General features: G+C 42.0%; 1 protein-coding gene across 1 annotated transcript in view; it reads right to left on the bottom strand.

The window, feature by feature from the left end:
* Positions 1–1,419: 1,419 nt before the first annotated feature.
* The window catches only part of TULP4 (TUB like protein 4), a 122,219-nt gene continuing 102,637 nt past the window's right edge, over positions 1,420–21,001 (bottom strand). The window contains exons 10-15 of the mRNA XM_048488056.1: positions 20,553–20,697; positions 18,190–18,334; positions 16,262–16,355; positions 14,983–15,126; positions 11,536–14,156; positions 1,420–9,386 (exon numbers count right to left, since the gene is read on the bottom strand). Coding sequence (XP_048344013.1) covers positions 9,270–9,386; positions 11,536–14,156; positions 14,983–15,126; positions 16,262–16,355; positions 18,190–18,334; positions 20,553–20,697 — 3,266 coding nt within the window. The 3' untranslated portion in view covers positions 1,420–9,269. The remainder of the gene's footprint in view (positions 9,387–11,535; positions 14,157–14,982; positions 15,127–16,261; positions 16,356–18,189; positions 18,335–20,552; positions 20,698–21,001) is intronic.

The following is a 21,001-nucleotide window of genomic DNA, read 5'->3' on the forward strand; positions in this document are numbered from 1 at the left end:
ATTCTTGGACTTTGAGGTAAATTGCTGGCAGTGCCAGCAGAACCCCAAATTGTGCAGCTCACCAATGTAAATTAAATATAGGGAGTGTCTATTTGAGGTATTTCAGTGCTACACTGGAGACACTTCTTAAAGAGCTATTTTTGAGCCATATTTTTGAAGAAACCACACACAAAAAAACAGAAACTGCCGAGTGAAGATAGCTAAAACCTCTTGGCTTAGTGGAAAAAGAAGAATTGAGGGAAAGTGGAGCTGCTCTCTCAGCGTGCATTGATTTTGGCATGAAAACACTGCCAGGGAGGGACACCCTTCAGTCTGTGGAAGCTACAAGGTTCTCTAAGATGTACAGGCCTGCACATGCAGAGTCTCAACGTGGGGTTGCACAGGAGACTGAAGACAAACAAGTGCATCCATTTTTAACATCCTTTGGTTGTTAAAAATGAGGAGTATGGTTTCAGAATGGTTAACTCTGGAACAAGGATCTGAAGGGTTGGGGTTTTTTTTAAAGGAATTTGAACGGTTTTAAAGGACAATGGACCTGCATCTCCCAGATTAGAAAAGAGAATGCCCTGGCCATGACTTTCTACTTGTCTTCAATCAAAGGAACCATTGGTTGTCAGTTGACAAGGCAAGAATAGGAAAAACAGCCAGCATCCGCCTTCAGTGCCTTTCCACACCATTTACCTCATACGAAGCCTTGCAACAATGGCTTTTGGAACACGCTTGCTTAGAAATTTGGGGGAAATTTACATCTTGAATCCTGATCCAGGTACCTTGCTCCAGATCCTCATAACACCAGTGTGGGATAACTACCTATCTGCAGAGTTAATGTGTGCCAGAATGTTTTTGGTCTACTGGCGGTGCTCCCGCACAATCTGTCTGCTTTCATGAGTGAGCCATTGTGTCCTGAGATCCAAAATGGAGCATAACTGTACCAGTTCCTAAGAAAAGCTGTGATGGACTTATAGACCACATCCAGTTTTCACAGGTAGCTGCATCCAGAGACACATTTGCTTCCATACAGGTCACTCAAGATAAGTCAATTTGTTTTTGTTAATTTTACCAATGATATCACAGAGGATTGGTTTTTATTAGTTGAATCCCATATGATAACCACCTGGCATTCCAGCATTGTATTTATTTTCTCAAGAGGGTAGTATGCAGGCATTCTGCAAGGAAACACTGATATTCCTAGTATAGCAACTGAAAGTATAAAGAGAAACACAAATCTCATTTGTATATTAAGTAACTAGAGGGAAAGGGTTGTTATCCAAAGTACAGGTAAATGGTATTATAAAGATTTCTGGACAACAACCCTGCAGTAGAAATGACAGCTGATGTGATCATGTTGGTACGTACTTTTTAAAAATCATAATGCTCAGTGATGAGATGCAGAACACCAAGAACAACTCTCAGATTCTCTAGTTTGCAAAAAGTTTAATAAGCAACACTTGGACAACTCTTACAATTCCAAATCAAGGAAAATAGGGCAACTGACTTGTCTCAGTCATATAGACAGCCAAGTTTGGACAAACCACATTATTAAAGGGAAAGCATTTAATGCTTTCTAGGTACCTTCTGCACAATCTATTACACAGGGTACATAACAGGAGAGAAAGGTAGGGCAATTACAATGAAAACCCAGGTCTGAATGTCACATGAAAAAAATAATCCATGATTTTTTGAAAGGCCATCTGCACATCCTGTCGGTAGAAAGCAGTCATCAGAGAACTGTATAATTTTCTCTGCAGAACTGAGATCATGCAGGTATGACATGGCTAGGAATTCCACTTGACTACATACTTTTCTTCAAATTGCAAAGAGAAAAAAAATCTTCAAATGACCAAAAGAGTGGGATGGCTCTAAAGAGCTATGAACCTAACTCCATAAGCTAAAGTCTTTTACCACCTTCCCTTTACAGGACAGCCCCACTGTGCTCTCCAAAGCTGGAGATTGGCAGAGGCTGAGTGGAAAAAATAATCAGTGGAACCCCCCCCCCCCCAAAAAAAAAACCTTGTATGAGGAAAAATGCTCTTCCTTTATGCAGGATCCAATCCTGAGTAAAATAAACAAACTAGTGCTCAATTCAGAAAGGATGTCCAAAATTACAGCACCAAATGATGCATTTATGAACAAATGCAAAATAAAAAACCACCCTTTTGCAGTGTATAGTGCCTTTTCAATCCATGCAATTCCACAATATGAAAAGAAGAAATCAACAACCTTGTATCTGCAACAAGCATCTTAACACTCTCCTCTGCTGAAGAACAGGAGAGAAAAAACACAGACCTATAAGAAAAAATATGATTAAAGGCTAACTGGAAATGGAGGGGGGAGGAGAACTGATAGGTCTGGATGGAAATTGAAATGAGTGTGATAGGAAGTATGACGTGAGCTGAGTGAGCTTTTTTTTTTTTACAAAACACTGGGAGCACAAGAACCTTCGAATACATCTTGCAGTTTCATTCATTTCTTCATAACACATTACTTGAACCCTTCAGGATAGCCATTCACAAGACAGAACAAACATTCAACAAGCGAAGACTTTCCTAACTCTTCAAAATGCCTGAATCTGCTGACAAAGTTTTTCAGCTTTTAGGTACTGGATTCAAAAATCTTAGGTCAAAATCAGATTTTGTCTGCCATGTTTCCAAATTTGGTATTGATATAAAAATAACAAAGCTGCTTTTAGACATGTAATTCATAAATATCTGCTTTAATAACTCAAGTTTTCTAGTGGGCATTATTTTCCAAGGATATTGTTTAAACATTCCCCCTAAGTTCCCAACAGGGCCTCTGCTGAGCATATCCCAGCATCCGTATAGGTGGAAAGAGACTATGGACAAGACGGTTTAAACTCCTTCGGGCTGTTGCTTACATTGGGCCCTAAAATTGCTTGGCAAGGGTGGGAAGACACTTCTCGTGGCACTTGGGTCCAAAAATCCTAGAAAGATTGGCAGTGGATTTAGCCACATTGCTTCTCTGGCATGCTCAGATGTGCAAATTACAGTCAGGAAAAGCTCAACCTATGCAACATAAGGGCCACCTCTAACATTATTTTTCCTACTCTTATATTTTCTGATGTATGTGAAGATCACTTCCCACCAGGGGTGGACTAGCCATTTAACTTACAGGGAAATTTCCCAGTGGGCCACTGCCCTAGAGTCAAATCCCAGCCAGCCAAGTCCCATCTCAGGGTTTAGATCCTCCATCAGCAATAGTACCTGGTATCAGTTCACCAATTGTGTTTTCCTGCACTGCTGTCGTATTTCAGCAGAAAGGAATGGATGAGCCACCACCACTGGTTTGCACAGCTGAGCTGAATGATTCCTGCAGTCTTGGCTTGTAGCCCCACAGGGGTCTCTCAGCGTAGCTTGCTCCAGGGCCATTTTCACTCACCAATCCACTCCTGCTTCTCACATAAGTTTTCAAGTATACATTCCAAATCACATCTAGCGAATGCAACTACCTTGTGTTTATCAAATTGGGCGGGAGCCATGATTGGCCGGACCTGTCAGTTTTGAGTGAACGTCCTGCAACAAAGACAAGTTTTGCTTTTACCTAATATGTGAAATCGTCCCCAAGAAAGTGGCCAGACATACAAAACACTGAAATGTTATAGAGGTCAAACATAAACCTGTCACATGCAACCAGAAAACTTAGCTGGTCCACTTATTGTATATCAGAGTCAGATCAGATTATTCTACCAGTGAAAAGTTCACCCAATTCTTTGGGAATTTTCTCCCCCTTTCTTGAGTAGGTCTTCCGAGATACCAGTAGGAAAAATAACATTAACTTTGGCCTTACAATGTATTCTGCTGCAGACTCTTCTATCGGAAGCCAGTAATCAGGCAGTTCTAGTAGACAACAACCTGAGACCATTCTACAGTAATGCAATCACATATGCAGGACAATTCCAAGTAGGTCTACTCAGAAGTGCCCCATTCAATTAAGAACTTACTCCCAAGTAAGTGTTATAGGAATGCAATTGTGACATAAGCAATGTTGGGCCCAGAGTCTCCAAAAGATGCTGAGATCTGTCTGGGGAGTCCTTTGAATCCAATTAGATTCTGCAAAGATACAGCGGGAACGAAGCATGTTCAACTTTACTGCAGAACCAGATCCCAACACTACCTTATTGGCTTCACAGTTTCTCCTTTCGGTTAGTTGGTCTTGCCTTTAGTTTTACAAATACAACAAAAACAAACCACAGCACCAAAACTCTTTATTTTCTGTACATCTTCCAAGACTTTCCTTGAAATGAAATGCTTACAATTTGACCTGGATTCCAGATTCACAGGACTTCTTAGAAAGGATAATTTCAAATTCTTGAGGATAAAATGAAAATAATGTAAAACAGATTGCCTTTTAAGACTGTTTAGTAGGGGATGGCTCTGATAAGCATGTGGTACAGATGGCATGGTGCAGAGGAACTTATGTCATTCAAGTAAAACACTGTCTGAAAGACTCTTATTGTGGCACAGAAACTGTCCTGTGCAAACCTGTCTACAGATTTAGATTGCTCAAATGAAAGCTGGGCTTTATTTTCAGATATTGTCGTTAACATTGTACTCAGCAGAATTAGGTACTTTTTCAAAGGAAAAAAAACAGTTTGCAAAAAGAACTTGATGTTAACTTTATCTCTGAACTTGCTCTTCCTCTTACATTGTGGCATCTATTACACTGGCCCATAGTTTAAATGTTGGCCCCTGGGTTTTATTTTGAGATGTTCTGGTAAATATCTTGGAAGGGTTTTTTTAAGGCCAAACGTTATATAATTCTGCTAAATGCCACAAGCCACATAGCCAACTCACAGTATGTATGTACCTGCTTCATATACAAATTAGAATTCTGAAGCTCCATTTCCCATTGCGCATCAAGAAAAACCTCATTGGGCTTAGACAAAATATCTCCTAATTAAGGAAATCCATGATCCAAGTTCTCTTATGGAGTATATATGCATGACATTAGCCTTCCCTCTGCATCACTATTCTCAAATTGCTCTTTAGCTGTGCCAAACATAGCCCAGGAAACACAGGATGGTCAAAGATTCTGACTGCAGCAGTCACTATGCTTTGTTTGCAAAAGCTAAGTTTTTTAAATAGCTGCAGTTAGGAAACCACACCATCCATGTCATGATAATCATTGGGGGAAGGGGGAGTCTTCCCTAAAAACACCTTAAAAAATTTTTTTTGCAAAAGTGGGGGCAAATTTCCTACTGTTGACTATTCAGAAAACAGCTGGGGAAGAATGGCAGTACTATACTGTCTTTATTTAAATCTGTGGTGGTTTGTAACACTGGGAAGTTCTACTTACTCCATCCCAAAAGAATATCACATAGCTGGTACAGGTACAGAAGAAGGCAACTAAACATATTAAGAGATTGGTGAATCTTTCTGATAAGAAAGTATTATAGTTTGAGGATGCAGAAAAAATTATGATGGGAGACACATGATGTAGGCTTGTAAAATTATGTGTGGAGAAAGTGAGTAGAGAGACATCTGTTCCTCATCATGCCATACAATTAGAATATGGGGTCACTCAATAAAAATGACAAGTAAATAAAGATAATTACTTCATCCAACATATAATTATCTTATTAAATTCATTGCCACAAACTGTGGGGATGATCATTAGCATAGATGGCTTTAAAAAGGGCTGAGAGCATGGTAGATATGGAACCTTCTATGTTAGAGGTAGCATACCTCTGGTTATAAGTTGCTGACCCGTCATGGGGGGTGGGGAAACAGGGGCTTTCATGCCTTGCATGTGGGCTTTCTAGAGAAACCTGCTTGGCTGCTATGGGGCACTGGACCAGAGGACACTAGACCTGGTCTCAGACAGTCACTTTCTTCTTAGGAACCTGTTTCATCTTCTCTCACCTCTTCTATTCCTTCATTTGTGCCACCTAGCCAGCCTCCCTGCATTGTCTCTTCCTTTGATGTAGAAACTGTTAAGCTTTCTCAGGTGAGCTGGGGAAGAAAATAAGCCATAGGGAAAATTTTGCAGAAGGCCTACGTAAAGAAAGGTCAGTGTACTGCAGAGAAGCTGGAAAGATGGGATAGGGAATATTTTCACACAGAACCAAAGATCAGAAGAGGCTGCAGAGTGTCTATGAGAAGAGATCCTGAGGCAAAAATAAATTGTTTTTGTCTATCCCAAAAGAAAATTTCTTCCCACCCTTACAACACACTGCAGCAAGTCAGGAAGGGGTGGGTGGGAATTAAGTCCCATAAAAGACTCTAAAATGATTCCTTGCAGCAAAACACTTTGCCAACAAGCAAGTACAAATGCACTTCTCCTATATAAATAAGAATGAATGATTAAATGATTTTCTACATAGGAAAAGAAGCCAGCCTGACTCTACTGATTACATTAAGTGTAACAATCTTTCCTGTTAGAAAATCTGAAAGTATCCTTAAAAAAAACCCCTCAACACATCTCTAAAAATTGAATCCTTTGACTGCAATAACTATTGCCCAACCAAAAAACCTCAGCCTGCTTAAGACTCCTATGGAACTATTAAAAACCACATATAAAACAATTAGATGGTTCAGAACAAGGAAGGGCATCTTTCCCACTAGATCTGCTCTGATGCCTTGAACAGCAATCTGATAACTAGACATTTAGGAGGTGAAGTGGATTACTGGTGGAAATTTAAATGGAGTGAAGAAAATGGAAGGAGCTTAACAGTTCTGTGCATTGGGAAAGCAAAGGCAATCTAAGACACAGTGTAGTTTCTACCAAGGACAGAATCTTGTTGTATGAAAGTCTTCAGGGACTCGCTAATCATAAGAAAAAAAACACATTATTTCCCGCACCACCACCATTTTGCCTTTTTCCAAAAATCTTGTGAGCAGTTCACTACAGCAGCAAAGCTCCAAATAGGGTTATGAGTGTAATTCAGGGTTGTTTTTATGCTGTGGTTCCATGATCAAGCCATTCAAGAATGGCATTAATTTTGGGCAAAAAAAATCAGCATTCTGGGAATCTCAGCTTTCAGGGTTTTGTTTTAAATACAAGTTTCCAGTCTTCAAGAGTGTGAAGATAAATTGGGGGCGGGGCGGGGGGCGGAGAGAGAGTGTGGGACAGGGGAGATATGTCAGATGAGGTTTCAGAAGCTTAAAGCACAGTAGACGAATCGGATTTCTAATAGTTGGCAATAGGGCATTAGTGCTTCTGTACTGCTCTCTTCTTTACACATTTATTTATTTATTAGGTATTTTTAGACCGCCCCCCCTGAAAAAAGTTCATTTTCCAATGAACGCTATAGGTAAACTTTGCTATTTGGTGTGAAGACTGTTTTTTTGAAATACATTTCGGCTTGCACACACTTAACTGGCCAAATAATTTCCAGTTGGGAAAAAACCCTGGAAAATATTAGGGCAAAGTATTTTAACAAAACAGGCTCTCTCTTGAAATACCTACTGTGACCTTTGGCATAAAATGGAAAGTTTATCAGCTAGAAACAGTCTCACTGCATAAAGTTAAAGACACCATTATATTTTCTATCAAATTTTGACTTTTAATCTGATTTCTGGAACGCTGCCCACTTTATAGCCATAGAGGACATACTTTGACTTTAGGAGAGGCCACACTTTCCAGCTGTGTTTTCTCCTTTCCTTAGTCAGCAGGATATTACGGTAGATGAATTTGGATTGAGAATCTTCTGTGTGGACACTGGTAGCCATTGTGAAGAGTCGTAAGATGGATGGATGGATGGATGGATGGATGGATGGATGGATGGATGGATGGATGGGTGGGTGGGTGGGTGGGTGGAAGGGTGGGTGGATAAGAGCTTTCAATATGGCTCCACTCTCAACAGCCCACAGAACCTCACTAACTTGGCTATCTGTATTTCTAGGTCCAGCCTAGGTCTTTTGCTAGGCAACAACTAGTCTGTCAGACTTTCTGAATTTCCTTCTGTATTTGACTCTTGCCCTCTTTCTTCCCTGTATTCAGTCCTCTGAGACGATTTCAGCTTTGACTCAATCCAGTGAAGTAGAGACAAACAAACATGCAAAGTGTGATGGAAGTGCTTTCAATGCTCATTTCCTGCTCTGGAAACAAATGCTTCAGAAAGCAGTATGTGTGGTTTCAAATCATTTCCATTGCACTTTGGAATGTTTGTCTCCACCTGCAATCCTACTTGGGTGCAGCCACTCAGAAACCCAAACTCTGCCCTTCAAGCAAGTTGTTCCCAGTAATCCTGGCCTCCAGATCCAAGAGCCCAGATTCATTCGAGCTGCATATGGTCCACTGTCTACACAGTGACAGGCAATAGTCCAGCTTATGCCCACATCCTTCCCAGTTAGTACTGCAGGATTATGAAACTCAGACTAATCACATAGTCTTGAAATGCTCAGTGGACACATTTTTATTTATACAACTGTAAACATTGTTTAGTGAGGAGCAGCAGATGTAATTCCCTTGCAAAAGCACACCAGGTCACATCTATGTACGCCACAAATCTGAACTCAATTCAGTACAAATATTTTAAACCAGTAAGTGTATATCTGCACACCTCATCATTTCCTTCTCCTCTGGCATTTTCCTCTATATAGTACAGGCATAACCCAGGTCATAGTCAACAAGGGGGGGGAAATAAACTTAAACTCTTCAACACAGTGTTCTTTGCAAACCATTCAGAAGGTAACCATTTAATTTTAATTCTGAACAATATTTTAGAAATTAGGTATGGATCTCTGAAAAATCTCCATGGTGCCTACAATGCTAACAGAGAAGAAATGTGTGTCTTCAAGTATATTTTAGAATTTTTGTTCTTTTTTTTTTGCTGCTATTGTTGACATAATAGTACAAAGTGGTCCAGGAAAAAAAGTTAAGGTCCCTGCTTTAAAAAGAACAGCATGTTATAAGGCAGTCTATAAAAGAAAAGAAAAGAAGGTCAGTCTTTTAAAATCCCCATCAGTTTACATCAGCTATTTTTTGCGGCAAACACAGAAGAACCATCACAACAAGCCAAAAGCCACATTTCCCAACATAACACTGAATACCTCTCATCCTTTGCTCACTCTAAAAATCAGCACAATGTTGAGTCAAAGAAAAGGAATCCCAACCAAAGAGCCCCCATCCCACCCCCAACAATGTTTAAAGTTGATGCCCTCCTTAGGGCATGCAGAGACTGTTCTTGCTGCAGTTCCTTCTTCACTCCCAGAATCCTTTGCACAGATGCAACAGGCCTTCCCCATACTCCTTGGGTTGGCCCTTAAGAAAAGGATTTTCAGTTTCTTCCTCTAACTGGTCCACTGTTTTCATTTCAGGCGCTGAGTCACATTAGCCAGAGCTACTGCAAAGGCCTGCACTGCTGAAAATGGATATTGAAAGTCCAAAATGTAAGCATTGCCGTCAATCCTCCCAAACTGCATGACCTGAAGGACAAGGTAGTGGGAGAAGAGTAAGAAAACAAGAACGTGAAGATAAATAAGAAAACAGAAGTTAAATGAGAAGTAGCCTTTGTGAATTCCAACACTCTTGATCACACTGCAAATTAAGGTGCATTCAGATATTATGACATGCTGTGGTTTGTTTCAACAGGGTTACTCTGGTTAGCCCACAAGAACAGACACATAAAACCCTTTGTTTGCTTCTTGCTTTTTCTCTGCCTCCAAGTTGGAAGGGTATCCTCCCCATGATCCTGTTTTTGTGGTCAGACATCCAGAAAGGGTAACGTTAACCAGAAAACCATTATTTGTGGATTCAGACATTTTAACAAACCATTAATACAAACCGTGGTTAACAAACCAGCTATAGCTTTTATTTTGAGATCTGGCTTGATGCTAATCACCAAACACATACATTTTAGGTATTTTGCCAGCTAAGTTTGGCAAAATACCTTCTGTACCCCACCTCCTTTATATCACCCTTACAGTTTAGGAGGCGAAGTGTCTCCTTGCAAGGGGCTGTTGCAGTCATCCAACTGTGTGAGCAGCTGACTTATGGGGACTGCTGCAAGGGGCTTTCAAACGATGCAGAGGTGGTTTGCTATGGCCTTCCTCTGCAGAGCCTTCCCTGGTGGTCTCCCATCCAAGTTCCAGCCCTTCTTAGAATCCAAACTCAGGCCCCACAGGATTACTCATATTTTGTTACTTGTGGAGAAATGTGGATCTATAGCATAGAGATCAGACGTTATCATCAGCCATGGAAAGCTTCATGATGCTCCCATATCTTCTATTTTAATAGGAAGTTGGACATAATGGAAGATCCTTAAATCTGGTGGCTGGAGCTGTGAATGGGTAATATAGATCTTTCTGCAGACCTGAAAAGTGCCCCAGGTTTTCAGAAAAATGTAATATCTTCTTAAAAAACCCTGGGCAGTATAAAAAAGTTGAAAATGACCGAAGGATTGAGGGCTGGAATCACCTGGAATTGCAGCTAATCACCAGATGATTGAGTTCAGTTCCCCTGGAGAATATGTCTGCTTTGGAGGGTAGACTCTGTGGCATCATACCCTGCAGAGGTTTTTTCCCTTCCTAAACCTCATCCTCCAGAGTCTCCACCACCAAATCTCCAGTAACTTCCCGGTTCGGAGCTGGAAACCCTACGAGGAACTGGTCTCTGTAATTGGGAGATCTGTTGTGACTCTAGTAGAGCTGGTGCCACACCACTGCTGCTGTGTGTGGGGGGGCGGAGAGAGAGGAAGCAGGTGGGAGGCTTGGAAAGTGATGGGGCAGAAAGAGAAAGTGACAGCCATGGAGGAGAGAAAGTAAGAACAGAGATAGCAGGAAGGAGAAAGGGTGAGAGACTGAGAGAAGTAGGAGGAGAGGGAAGGAAGCAAAGGTGGGGGAAATGGGATAACTACTCCTGCAAGTTTCTTGCGAGTCCCCACTTGTTCACAGTATTTGATGGGTTCATATGCCTACATACACTGCATAGTAAACACCCCCATGATCTATTGCATCTACTCTGAGGTAGGGAGGTAAAAAACATTAACAAATTAGACTCAGAATGATAGCTTTGGGGCCATATAAACTTTTCATGCATGATGAATCCGCATGTCACACAAAGAAACCTTACGTATACTGCACTCAAAAATTTAGCAGGTCACACACAGACACTATACTAAACGATGCTGCCAATGTAGCACTACTGGGGTGGTGGAGGTATGGATCAGGCTGTGAGATTGTATGCATTATCCAACCACTCCAAATACCATCTGTTTAGTCTCCCTCCTCCTTATCTCAGCTTGTCATACGTGACCGTTGCTATCCCTTATGAGTAAGAACCAAGCAGCGTTTCTAAGCTCCATAAATATGAATTCTGAAGGACTGCTTTTGATCAGGGTAAACAGGATCATATGTTACAACAGATCAAAGCTGAGGGAGATTTTGTATATGAGAGAGGAGAGCGGATAAGAAGCCCTCTATTTCGTAGCCCTCTATTCTTTTCCTGCAAGATTAGATACAGGAAAACAGTGGGAAAAGCCAAATGAGGCTTCTTTGAACTCACATGAGAGAAAAACAGGATCAGTTCCTACAGCTCCGATATCAGGAGCCTTGGATTTTCTATTTGTTTTCCTACCTGTCTTCCTTCCAGCTCAATCTGGAAGTTTTTTGCAGATTCTTGGGTCACTCGCCCTCCAAAGTCCAGCTGGTAGACTTGAGTTGCCTCATTCCACAAAGGCTGCTTATTGGCCATCACATACACAAAGCCCTGGTTTCCCAGCCGTCCATCCTCCTTCTCATTTGCTTTCCGGCACTTAAATTCATCCAATTCACTGGCTGTCCTCAAATTCCTTTTGGTTTTCCACCCCTTCTTACTGCCCTGGCTCTGGTTCATTAGTTCATCCCCACTAATAAACAGCTCAGGCTCACTCTCTGAGCTGTCCTGAAACTCATTCATCTTATTCAGTTTTTTTGACTTCAGCTGGTCCTTCTGACTTTTTACTTTCTTCTTCTCCCTGCCCAGTCTGGGGCTGGAGATCAGCGTATTAAAGTCCGTCAGTGTCGTCCTTGCCTCCTTTTTGACTTTACCCTCAGTGATAGCCTGCATATTTCCTTCATCTGCTCGGCTATCCAAGCGCTTTCGATTCTTCTTCCCAAATTTGTCTGTCCGTTGAGAAACGGGGCTTTCTGTTAGGGAAAGTACTTCTTGGAAGTTGTCTGTGGTCTCCACCATTACATCCGTACCCACATGACCTTGAGTCTCTGTGGATGGTGGGGATATCACAGGTTTCTCCACCACCAGTAGTGACTTGGGGGGCAGAGTGCCTTGGGTACTCTGTGCAGCAGGTGGACATGTGCTGTACGAATTCCACGGATGCAAGGCCATCGGTGGCAGCTGTAAACTTGAGCAAGTGCTATTTCCAGGGTACATGGGGGGCAAGGGGCAGTAAGAGAGATTGGAAGGGTAACCTGGCTGCAGCACAACTGCTGGCTCCTGTTGTGCAATCTGAGTTGGGGCCAGAGCTTCTTTGGGAGAACAGGGGACCTGCATCCCCTGGAGAGGAGGGGGTGGAGGAAGAGCACTGTAACTCCCCACATAGGATGCTCCAACCCCATAACCCATCTGGAAAGTGGCAGTGGGACTGGTTGGCGATTTGGGCGAAACAAATGGAGCTCGCAAAATATCCAGATGCTGAGTTTGGCCAATGACGAGAGGAGTGGGTTTAGCAGGGTTAGGCAAAGTACTCTGGGCTGTCCTTTCCTGAGGAACCCATATTTCCTCATTCACCATAGGTTCCCACTGGTAAGGGGGCGGTCGTTTTACTCCAATGCCAGGCTCTGCCACAGCGACAGGGATGTGGCGTATTGATTTTTCCACAGGACAGTGTTGAGAAAGAGTCTCATCCTCCATGAAGGCAGAGTTTACATAATCTGTCCGTTCATGAGAGCTGTCAGGTGGGCTCAACAAATTGTAGGAGGACTGAGAGGCCAAAGGCGAAGTGCTGACTGAATGTGCTATGACGGAGCTGTGCTGTGAGCTGCTCCCTGTTGTCATGTCTGGCCTCATGCTGCTGATGGTGGAGGCGCTGCTGTTAGTGTTGGCACTACTGATATTCCCACTGCCACTGTTTGCGTTGCTACTGCCGCCGCCACTGTTGCTGCTGCACTGACTGCAGGTGTAGAGAGCCGTTGGCACTCGCTGCTGGTACTGGGCTGCCACTACGTTGCTCTTCAGTTTTGGTGGGAGCTGCAGAGTGGCTCTTTGGCTGTCAACCAGTTGAGCCATCTTCAGTGCTGCCTCTCTGCTGTTCCTTCGCAGAGTAGCGTGGATGATGCTGTTGTCCAACCTCTGTGTGATGCCACGGCCTTGAGTTAGCTGGGCTGCGATTTCCGGATAAGGTGGTGGATCCCCTGTTGGGATGGAGTAACGCGGAACTGTGAGCCTGTTCAGGGTAGCACTTGTACAGGGCTGCTGAATCTTCTTCTCTGATGAAGTTATCCTTAAAGTGGCAGAACTACCAGGACCTTGCAGGGTATATGAGTTCTGGGCACACAGTATTCGTGTCCGAGGTCGGCACACCTCCTCGACATTCCCACTGCTATCAAAAGTGGTTATCCTTTCATAGCCAAGAGGGGGTTGATAATGCCCTGCTGAATAAAGGGGGAAATCTCCCTTTTTCAAACAAAGGTCTATGGGAGGCTGTGGGGGTATAGGAGGAGGAGGTGGTGCAGTGGTAGGAGCTGCTGGTATGGTTCCAGGGTAAGGTGGGGGCGGGTTCATTTTGTTCATCTGAATTTCTTGAGCAGTGCTGAAAATGGCAGGTTCTCCTTCCATCACCTGAGAAACTGGACGCAAAGTTTTTGCTTTCTGGAGGTGTTCATGATCTCTATCCCCATCTCTGTGGTCCACTATTGCCATCTGGATAGCACTCTGAGGTGGCAGGGATAACTGTGGGGGTGCCTGAATGATACGCCCCATTTCTACTCCTCCAAAGATGACTTGGCCTGGGTTGGAGTATCTATTTGGAATTGGATAATGGACTGCATTATCTGCTGCATGCTCCGCTGCTGCTGCTGCAACCGCTGTTGTCTGATTGGCGAGGACGTCCAGTTGCACATTTTGATTGGCCAACAAAGACTGAACCAATCCTATGCTCTGTGTTGGTGACATTGCTTGTGCAGAACTATGAATAGGAGCAATTGGGATGTTTACAGTGCAAGGCGGGTTGTTCTCAGGAACTCCAGATGCTCCAGTCACTGTAGTGAGTACAATGACAAAAGCACACAATACATTAACCACAAAAGATATACTGGTTTTCTATTTTCTCCTCCATGGCAAACATATTACATGCTAAGGTATTTTGGAAATCTGTTGATATACCATTTGTGCCAATACTGTTTAGGACAGGTTAGCACAAAACTGTAGTTCCCTGCTATGCGTGGCTAGGAAATTGGGAGCCAGGCAGCTCTGCAATATCTTCGTCCTCCTTGGAAGAAATCCCACCTCCCCAACACACCCTGCTATTCTCTTATTCCCATAGTTTTATTTATCTTATTTTATTCATTTATTCATATTTTATTCATTTGATTTACTAGGCCATTACACACACACAAACATAAAATCATCTAAAAATTAAAACATTCCAATAAATAAATTCCAATAAGTTATAGCTACTTTGTCCAGATGACAAAGATACAATAATCCTGTAAGGGATCCTGTAAGGGAATAAACTCAATAGCAGCCAGATGGAAAAATGGCAAGGGGGTGGGGGTGGGGAGGCCAGATGGCACTATGGCTGCCTCAACCAAAGTGAGCTCCCAAAGGCACCTGGTGGGCCACTGCGAGTAGCAGAGAGCTGGACTAGATGGACTTTGGTCTGATCCAGCTGGCTTGTTCTTATGTTCTTATGTTAACCATACGCCTGGTGGGACAACCTTGCAGAAGGTCCTCCAGTGCCCTGGTTTCGCTTAGACACAGAATTCCACCAGACTGGCACCAGGGATGAAATTTTAGATTCTAGCCTAAGAGAAAACCTGGTCAGCATTCTTATAACCTAGAGGGCCACACTCAGTCAAACCTCACCTGGTAAATCATCTTCATCTTCACTGAAAACATTAGAGTTGAAAACAGGCAGATTTATATAGTCCATAGAAATCTTCCGTACTTCTGGAAGATATATGGTCATCTGCCTGGGTTGGAGGTGCAACAAGCTGGTTTTATAGATAACTGTGGAAAACATTTAAAAAACAGAAGAGAGACAATATTTATTATGCAGAAAAGATAAAAAGGTCCAACATTACCAAAAGAACCAACCATTTAGGACTACTTTAAAGATGACAAGGCCCCCTATACAGACTGTACTTCCATGCAGAAAATAGTGTGATATATTTGGATGGCTACATGTAAAATTCAGGCACAAATGTATTTTATTTCATGTACATGCAGTGCATATGTGCAAACAAATTAACCAAGGTTTTTTTGCTCTCTCTGCTTGTGTGGGAGTCCCTTATGCCAGCAGAGGAAGCAAACATGCCAGTGGGGCCATCTGCCATCCCCTAATGCTGTTTTATCCCTCCATTTGGACTGATTTGTAAAGTATACAATATTTAAGTATCTCTATGGAGGAACTATGGGATTGGATCCACTGAAGTTTTTCCAAAGGCAAGAGGACTTCTTTCTGTGGAACCCAACTGTTTTGCCTTTGCTTTCTGAAATTAAGTTCCTGGGGAACAGTGGTCACATGTCCCCCAGGAACAGCATCTAGGGGCACATCTGATTGCTATGAGAGGGTGGATGTGAGAAGGTCAAGCTCCACAGGCAGAAATCTTTGCATCTACAGAAAAAAACTCAGGTGAACCCAACTCATACTATGTAAAATGAATTACTAATCAATACCAAGCTCTACTGAAATCAAAAGGCTGTTCTATACATGGGGAATCTACCAAGAGTTGACTGCCCTATTGATATCCTGGAAAACCTTTGTATGAATTTGAAAGAATTTTTCAAAGGAATTCACAAGGCAACTCATCACACAAAATAATGGCAGGGAAAGTCTGGTCTCATGGACGTAAACTTATCAAGCAAGATTCTAGGAGCTCTATTACCATCAATTAGTCTCAATGGGAGTCAGGTGATCAACAAGAAAGACTGCTACATCTTCAGTAGATCTTGCCAGTGCAAACTTTTCCAGGCAGTCATGAGGGCTAGAAACTGTCCTTTTAATCTGCAGGTTTTTTTAAATTTCCTGTTCCATATCAGACTCAAATGCAGTTTAGATTTTTATTAGTGTTGGAAAAGTTTGCATGCTTGTTTCTGGCCAGGAAAGACTGAAAAGAAGAGAATCTTTAGGTTTAATTTTTACCTGCACCAAGATTTGTTGGTAGGAAAGCAGCCAAGCCCACAATTTTGAATTTGGTTCCCCAGATATTTGATGTGACCTGAGCAAGGTAATTGTGCTGTAAACAAAGGAAAATAGGAAGACGGAATAATAGCCATTTGTATAGCTTTGTAGCATTTTAGAGTATGCAAAGACCCTCACATGTATTATTTTAGGAATCAACGTCATAGATTGGTTAGTACTATTATCCGTCTATTGCAGAAGCTGACACTACTGAGAGAAAATGGCTTGCCTTAGGTCCCACCAGTGAATTCACAGCGGTGTTTAGATTTGACTCTGCCATAACTGCAAGTGCTGGCCAGAATGAAAACATCTTATTTGAGATCAACACAATGGACATGATTGCCTCCTGAGTATATGCTGGGCAGAGTGGCTTCTGTATTGTGAAGAAATATTGAGAGCAACAGATAAGAGAAACCTAAGAAAGATGTATGTGTGTGTTCAGCTAGCTCAATGGGTGCCCATTATGACTTCACTTGTGCTTACAGTCCTGGCTTACATCAAACACTGTGGAGTCTGTGGAAATTTTTGTATCCTTTCTAGTATTGGGGCCACCTTAAGTGTCCCTGTTTTTTGCAACTGCTCACCTAGATGGAGTTTTTTCCCCTTCGGTATTAAATTTAAATAATAAATAAATAAATGTCATCAGTTACAGCAATCCAAACTAACTATGGTTAACAGAGTTGTTGTTAACATAATACGATATTGAATATAAAGTTCACAATCAATTCAAACACATTCAATTTTTTATGCATTGATTTTGAAAAAGTAATCGCAATATTGCAACAGCCTTTGCTCTTATCAGTGGGACCACTTTCCAGAAAGTGTATTCTGATACACAATCTGACCTCTTGACCAAGTACAGTAGGAAGAAGAGTCTGGATTTATACCCTATTCTCTCGTGCAAAGAGACTCAAGGTGACTTACAAACTTCTTTCCCTTCCTGTCCCCACAACAGACACCTTGTGAGGTAGGTGGGGCTGAGAGAATTCTGAGAGAACTGTGACTAGCCCAAGGTCACCCAGGAGGTGTCACATGTAGGAGCAGGGAAACAAATCCAGTTATCTGAATACGTCTCTGGATCTTTCCCCATATACATAAGTACACACAAACTTGGTGCTGTGGTGATTGATTTCAGCTGTTGTAGTAGTAGCTTCATTCTTATCAAAGAAATGCAGAGGGCAAAGAGGAATGCTGTAAGCAATACTGTACTCATCTAAGGTATTTATTTTTAAATAGGAAATAGGTAATGATATTTTAGATATCATTACAAGACCAGCAGAGAATGGCTGGAACTCTGTTTAAGTTAAACCTTTTCACTGTAAATTTTAAGGATTAGATAAATGTTGACAATTTCATTGTTTGTTGAGTGTTAGAATGGATAGTGATGGTCACTTTTCAATTTTAGATTATACTTTGGGTCAAAGAAGGAGTGAGGCTCAGCCAAACTGAGGCTGGCTTGCCTGATAAATGCTTGAAGCATTTCTAAAAAAGAACTTTCTGCTCTAATGCACATTATACAATCTGACAGCATGGGAGTTTGCTGTTTATTTTCTTTCTCTGTGAGACTGGTGAGACTGTAAGGAGAGATTATCTGCTGAAGTTTTTCTGACTGAAAAATATTGTGTGGTTAGATAACACAGCAATTTTGGTTTGATTTCTGAACTTTCTCTGGTGTAAGCATGTAACAATAACATAAGAGACCTTCTGTTGGAAACAATACACTTTGTTTACTATAGATTCTGTAGATACAATCTTTTGGTTACTTAAGGTAATCAGTAAAAAATTTTTACAGTTGTGACTTGGAAGCCATGGGTACAGCTCTTTTCTTTATTGGTAGCTCCATAAAAGGCATTTTATAAGTAGTAGGTAATCTGATAGCAATGAGGTACCTGAGTGATATCTTCCAAAGGAAACTCTCTACGAGTTAAGCTTGGTGAACCTATGGAAGGCTTCCTTATTGGTAACCTGGGAGATCTTGATATCTCCTGAGCAGCTCGTGACAACTTTGGAGATTTGCGAGCTTCTATATTAATTCTGCATCGGAAACAAAGATTACAATGATCAGGCAAGCATGAAGACACCCTGCCCATTCCTCTACACAGACAATGTGAAATATAATTGGACAGATGGTGAGAAAAATAATGCAGCATATGGTTTATAATTCAAATGGAGCAGAAGGGTACAGACCATTTTAGTACAAAATGAGAGCTCAAAGAGCAACCTTCAGGTGGATTGGCTTTGCATCAAATGATATGACATAGATATTGTGTCTCCCCTGATATTTCTGACAGGATCTCTGCTTTTAAAATATATTTTCCACTATATAAACATTCATGGGTCTGTTAGTTTATCCTATTAATTTTTAAAAGCATTTTTAAAAGACGGCAAAACTACGTGGAATGAGATTTCCTGGTGATTTCATAGGGGGACAACCAATAGTGTTGTGAACATCTGGTTTCTGCTTCCAAATTGCCGAACTGGGTTGCAAATTTCACTGGTACTTCTATAAGGTTGCAGGTAACTCCAACACAAGATTATAAAAATATCTTTAACTAGTGTACACAGCATGCAGAATAAGAGTGGAAAATTAAAAACATAGGTTCTAGAATCCAGGTCCCCACATACATTGCAAATAAATGACACAAATATACAACACAGGTGTTATTACATATGCAATTGATAAATATATCACATGACCAGCAAAACCATACTCTTTTTGATCCCTGTAACCTCTCTCAGTGGTCAATAATACTACGTTTTGAAAGACATACATTCCACAGTTGAGGTATAAATCCAAACTGGGAGTTGCTTTTTGAAAATTCAACAAGCAAAAAATAACCCTTTGCAGTGACCTGAGAGTTTGGCAAGTGGCAAAGCATCTACTCTAGCCAAGACAAAAATGCCAAAAAAACTGGGACTATCAGAAAAGTAAAATAAATCAACTAAACAGGATTATAGGATTATGTCTGCATTATTCCTCTAACTATCTCTAAAGAATTATATGGCAATATGTTGATGTGAAAAATTCAACAAAAATCCTAAGCTGCCAGTTTCCTATGGGCACTGTAAGAAATGTTACCCTTTGATATAATCTCTCTCTATAAAAAGCTAACCATTCGTTTGTTGGTCTTGCCCTAACGCCGAAACAGCTGGACGGACCGCCCCCAAATTTTCACATGACGTCCCTCCCTGTTGTGGGCAGGTAATCGGACATTCAAATTGCCAAAAGTCCATACCTGAGCCAGGTAAAAGCGCTCTTTTTTCCTGGCGCAATTCAGCGGCCATGAAGAAGCTGGCTGTGGTTTGTCACCCTTTAGAATGTTCTGGCTGGCAGCATGTCTGTGGCTCTGAGGGCTTCTGGTATGAGGCTTCTCTTACAATGTTCGCTCAGATGGGCAGAGATGAGCAGTTAAAACAGTAAATAGGTAATACTGTTAGGTAATATGAGTGGAAGTGAAACACATACACACTTTGCCGTGTGAGACGTCAGGTGAGGTTCCCCCCTATACACACATGCAGGTAACTTTCACTCTCTGTGCCTCACCCAATACTACCACATAACACACATACTCTCATACACATCCACTTCATTCTCACACACCTCACTCTGCCCTTAGAATCAGAGTGCACCTGCCAGGAGCAGCAGTGGCGTAGGAGGTTAAGAGCTCGTGTACTCTAATCTGGAAAAACCGGGTTTGATTCCCAGCTCTGCTGCCTGAGCTGTGGAAGCTTATCTGGTGAACTAGATTAGCTTGTGCACTCCCACACACACCAGCTGGGTGACCTTGGGCTAGTCACAGCTTCTCAGAGCTCTCTCAGCCCCACCCACCTCACGGAGTGTTTGTTGTGAGTGGGGAAGGTCAAGGAGATTGTCAGCCCCTTTGAGTCTCCTACAGGAGAGAAAGGGGGGATATAAATCCAAACTACTCCTCCTCCTCCTCCTCCTCCTCCTCCTCCTCTTCTTCTTCTTCTTCTTCTTCTCCTCCTCCTCCTCCTCCTCCTCCTTCTCCTCCTCCTCCTTCTCTTAGCCACTACGCCACTGCTGCTCCCAAAAGGCTATGCTGGGGATCACTGGACCTGCATGGACATCTGTGTGGGTTGCGGACTGTGATGAGAAGGACAATTGCCACAGCAACGCATGGCCGGGCCCCGCTAGTTATATATAATTATATCTGATGCCCTTTTGCCATGACAAAAATACAAGCAATCAAATAAAAGGAAAATGTAGTTTTTAAAAGGCCAAAATTATTACCTGGGAAGTTTGGGTGATTTGCTAGCTCTAGTGATTTTGGGAGACTTTTTCCCAGCCCAGTCATCACTCAGTTCGATATCGCTGGAATCAGAGCAGTTGCAGCTGTCAATCACGGTGGAAATCAAACTATTTCCATAGATTTCATCTGTCAACAGGCCCCACAAAAAAATTTACTGTTTCAGAAACAGGTCCCAATTACAACTGTCAATCATCTCTAGGTTATCTTACAAGCAGCAGTCATGATATTACAGCAGGAATGAGCACTGGGTGTTCTCTGAGACTAATACAGAATCAGCAGTAGCCTAAAATCAAGTGAACGGTGCTCAATTATACCAGTTGACTGGTCTCTCTCTGAGACTGAGAAATCTTTGCAGCTAAATAGAGATCTTTCCATCTTACCATCTAATTAAGGACCTTTACACCTTTCCATTTTACCATCCCGTGGCCCT

This window comes from Sphaerodactylus townsendi, linkage group LG01 (genome assembly GCF_021028975.2).
Source record: "Sphaerodactylus townsendi isolate TG3544 linkage group LG01, MPM_Stown_v2.3, whole genome shotgun sequence".
NCBI lineage: Eukaryota > Metazoa > Chordata > Lepidosauria > Squamata > Sphaerodactylidae > Sphaerodactylus > Sphaerodactylus townsendi.